The 4,449-nt window shown below is 46.2% G+C and overlaps 1 protein-coding gene across 1 annotated transcript in view; it reads left to right on the forward strand.

Moving 5' to 3' along the window:
- The window catches only part of hdac6 (histone deacetylase 6), a 15,379-nt gene that overhangs the window by 4,089 nt on the left and 6,841 nt on the right, over positions 1 to 4,449 (forward strand). The window contains exons 5-13 of the mRNA XM_016666143.1: positions 546 to 643; positions 730 to 834; positions 1,007 to 1,075; positions 1,463 to 1,589; positions 1,701 to 1,766; positions 1,841 to 1,900; positions 1,969 to 2,058; positions 2,125 to 2,252; positions 4,055 to 4,267. Of these exons, the coding sequence (XP_016521629.1) occupies positions 546 to 643; positions 730 to 834; positions 1,007 to 1,075; positions 1,463 to 1,589; positions 1,701 to 1,766; positions 1,841 to 1,900; positions 1,969 to 2,058; positions 2,125 to 2,252; positions 4,055 to 4,267 (956 nt within the window). The remainder of the gene's footprint in view (positions 1 to 545; positions 644 to 729; positions 835 to 1,006; positions 1,076 to 1,462; positions 1,590 to 1,700; positions 1,767 to 1,840; positions 1,901 to 1,968; positions 2,059 to 2,124; positions 2,253 to 4,054; positions 4,268 to 4,449) is intronic.

Here is a 4,449-nt window from a genome sequence, read left to right on the forward strand (position 1 = left end):
ACACACACACACACACACACACACACACACACACACACACGCACACACACACCTACACACACACACACACACACAGACATGTTTGTTTTGCTATCTTTGTGGGGACTTTCCATTGACTTCCATTCATTTCTACAGCCTAAACCTGACCTTTACCCTTTTCCTAACCCTAACCAACCAAAACTCAATTCATACCTTAGCCCTAAATCTGACCCCTGACCCAAAAACAGGGTTTCCCCTCGTGGGGACCAGGCTCAGGTCCCCACAAGGTATTACAAACAAACGCACACACACACACAAACCTGCACACACACCTACACACACACACACTTTACATTCAACCTGATGTAATCAAGAATTATTTTTTGTTGTTTTTTTTGGCTGAAAGCCAAAACTCATACTTCAGCTGTTGCTATGGAAACCACCAGAATAAGTCAGAAACATGGCTGCCGTTCTGTCTTAGGTCAGGTGTTAGTGACACATAGAACGTGTCTGAAGTTCATTATGTGACCTTTTTCGTGTGTTGCGTGTACGTGTGTGTGTGTCAGGAGTCCTTCCAGGTGTGTGTGACGGCTGTTGGTTCAGTCCTCCAGCTGGTGGATCGTGTCCTGACCTCTGAACTCAGGAACGGATTCGCTGTCATCAGGTAAACGCAGCAGCACCTGTTCCTGTCACCTGATCCAGGAGACACACCTGACCTCCTCCCTCTTCTTCTTCTGCTGCTGTGGTCAGACCTCCAGGTCATCACGCTCAGGCCGACCAACCCAACGGCTTCTGTGTGTTCAACAACATGGCGGTTGCGGCTCGCTACGCTCAGAAACGCCACGCTGTCAACAGGTGAGGGACGGACAGCTGCAGCTGCGCCTCCTGCTGGTCGATCCCAGAACTTCAGCAGCAACAGATTACAGTCCAGAACAAAACCCGAACAGACTCAGAACCTTTCTGTGGATGAAACGGATGCATATGCTCTTATTCTGAAAGGGTTTTGCATGTGTTCCTGTGTTGTCAGGGTTCTGATCGTGGACTGGGACGTCCATCATGGTCAGGGCATCCAGTACCTGTTCCAGGAGGATTCCAGGTAAACAACATGGCTCTGATCCAGGAAATCACCCCCCCTTTAAGTCTGTCACTGAACCGTTAACAAGCTGTGATGCGTTAACGAGCTCCTGCAGCTGATTGGCAGGCAAGAGAGCCAGTTAAAACAATGGAGGACAGAAAGGTGAGATCAGCTTCAGTTCATCACTTGTACCTGAGAGCTGTGGGGGCGGGGCCATCAGGAAGTAAACACATACAGGGGAACATTTCAAAATAAAATGCATAACTCTGAATGGAGGTAAATTCTGTGTGTGTGTACATGTGTGTGTGTGTGCGCGCGTGTGTGTGCGCGTGTGTGTGTGTGCGTGTGTGTGTGTGCGTGTGTGTGTGCGTGTGTGTGCGCGTGTGTGTGTGTGTGTGTGTGTGTAAGTGTGCTGTACTTCAGCGTCCACAGATATGAAGGCGGGGCTTTCTGGCCTCACCTGCAGGAGTCAGACTGCAGCTTTGTGGGCAGCGGACGAGCTGAAGGGAGGACTATCAACCTGCCGTGGAACAAGGTGAGTCCGCTCCAGAACCGGAGCTGCTGACCCTGGATCAGTCCTCCTGAGGGAGCGCTTGTTTTACCTTCCTGCACTGCTGGTTCTGATTCTCCTTCTTGCTTGTGTCAGACGGGGATGAGCGACGCTGATTACATCACTGCCTTCCAGCAGGTGCTGCTGCCAGTGGCCTGTGAGGTAACACACACACACACACACACACACACACACAGGGTGTGTTAGCCTGCAGTAACCGGTGTGTATATTTGCAGTTCCAGCCTCAGCTGGTTCTGGTCTCAGCTGGATTTGATGCTGCAGCCGGAGATCCGAAGGTAAAACTGACCTGAGATCAGCCTCTCCGTCCTGTGGATCACATGACTCACCGTGTGTGTGTGTCCAGGGGGAGATGTGTGTGCACCCTCAGTGTTTCCACATCCTGACCCACATGTTGATGAGTTTGGCTGAAGGTCGACTCGTTCTCGCTCTCGAGGTAAATTTTCCACACGTCAGACTCTTCACACTGAAAACACGTGAAACTCGCTAACTGCAAGTTAAGTCAGGTGCCGTTTCTGTTCAGGGAGGTTATGACCTTCAGGCGACAGCAGAGGGCGTCGCAGCCTGCGTCACAGCTCTGCTGGGCGGAGCCTGTCCTCCTCTGAACCTGCCCACTGCTCCCTCTGACAGGTAGCTTGGCTTTCTGATTGGAGGCTGAGATGGGGGGTTGTTTCAATCTCAGCAGTTGGTTGGTGCTGGACTATAGCATTAGACTCTGATAATAAGTTTGTGTTAGCATTGTTCTATAGTGTTAGCCTCTGCTAAGTACTGTGTTGATACATTAGTTTAGCTTTAGCTTACGCTAACCCTAAGGTAGGTTCAGGCATAGACATGAACACGTAGACGCCTCATAAAGCGCCCCGGCCCGTTGCTGCGATACGTCACAGCGGCCGCCATATTGAATGTGGCATCTCTGCCAGTAAGCTAATACAGGTAAAAGGACCGAACTTCAGAAATTCCTGTTCTACAAAGCATTTTAAATTAATGCCTGTCAATGACATATTTTCTCTCACACATTAATATTTTTGGCAAAGAAATGACTAAAGAGAGTTTCTAACTTTTGATGTGATCATTTAATTGTTTTGGGGCATTTCTGAATAAAGAGCACAATGTTTTATTTGATAGAAATGATTCTGATCATTTTTATATTGACATTGATGAACAGACACTTTTACAGTGTTTAATTAAAGAACATATTTACATAATTCCGTAATTTAATGTACATTTAACATTTCAAGATATAAAGAAAACATTTAATTTCCTTTTTTTAAATATATATTTTATTGTAAAGACAAGAAATTTTGATAAATCAGTCATTATCAAATATTAGCTACATATTTTTCTTACTTTTTTCCAGAAAAAAAATACAGTATAAATCAACTCTGCTATTGATAGCAAAGACAAAGAGTGAAAAAAATCTTAACAGTGTAAATTATTTTATTTCATTACATGAGCTGTCTTAATACACTGAGAAATATCAGTCTTAGTAGACTGAGATATTTCTCTTAAAATACACAAAAAGTGAAAGAATAAAAGTATGCAATAAAACAGATTTATTTATTTATTATACTGGGAACACTGGTCACAGGCTTCAGTCTGCTGGTCACACTGGGAGAACTCAATGACTTCTGAGACGTCCTGGTTCACAGGCTGAAGCCAAGGATAAGAGAGAAATTATCCAAACGTGAATAGAAAATACATATATGTTTCCTTCACATTCAGAAAAAGCCATTTTCAGCATGTTGGGCTCTGACTCGTAGCATCTTTATAGCTAAATCCCGACATGGAGAAGCTGAGCTGGAAACAGACTGAAGAACAGCAGCTCCAGCTCTGATCCTGACTGATCTTTCCTCACTAAATCCTCTGGTTTCTAATTAACTTCTCCTCCAACAGCGGTTTCTCATCAGCTCTCATTAGAAAACAGTATGAAAACCTTAGCTGCTACGCTAACAATCAGCGGTTACTTTGGGCCAATTTAGCTACATAGGAAATATTTCTCTGTTGTTTTGAAGCGAATTTCTGGCTGCAAAGTAATTCTGATCTTTCATCCTTACCTGGGGAAGGTGATAAGAATGAATCCAGTTTGTTTCGTAAAACGGTTGAAACACACAGAACAGGACTAAAGGAGCTCCGCTCCTCTGCTGCACATAGAACATGGCGGACGCTGTTACCTACGACTCGGCGATCAGTGAGGCGTCTAGTATTCATGTCTATGGATTCTGCTAAGTAATGTGTTAGCATAGCTCTTTAGCGTTAGCGGAACTCATTTTTATGCTTAGTGCTATACGGTTAGCACATCTAGCGTTTTAGTGAGCGATGGTTGAACGTGTTCCAGGAAGTGAACAGCATCCTCGCTGGCTATGTATTTGCTGGGAGGAGCAGCTCCCAGTGCTCCCAGTTTGTCCTCTGTTGACTCCTGTCTCGGTCTCCAGCGCCTTGCTGTCCATCTCTGAGACCATCTCAGCGCTGTACCCACATTGGGCCTCGCTGCAGGTTCTGGCCGGACCCGGTCCTGAGGGACGTGTCATCACAGCAGCAGCCAATCACAGCAGCCCAACACCGGCTTCCATCAACACATCTGTTGCCACGACAACAGGTCTTGTTTATGATGAGAAGATGATGGAGCATGTGAACCTGTGGGACAGGTGAGTCAACCGCTGTGTGGCTGAACATGGTCACTAGCATTAGCATGTTGCAGTGAACGTGTGAATCGTCAGCGTTTTGCAGTGAACGTGTGAATCGTTGTCAGCGTGTTGCGGTGAACGTGTGAATCGTCAACGTGTTGCGGTGAACGTGTGAATCGTCAACGTGTTGCGGTGAACGTGTG

Source organism: Poecilia formosa, unplaced genomic scaffold (assembly GCF_000485575.1).
Source record: "Poecilia formosa unplaced genomic scaffold, Poecilia_formosa-5.1.2 Scaffold667, whole genome shotgun sequence".
NCBI classification, from domain to species: domain Eukaryota; kingdom Metazoa; phylum Chordata; class Actinopteri; order Cyprinodontiformes; family Poeciliidae; genus Poecilia; species Poecilia formosa.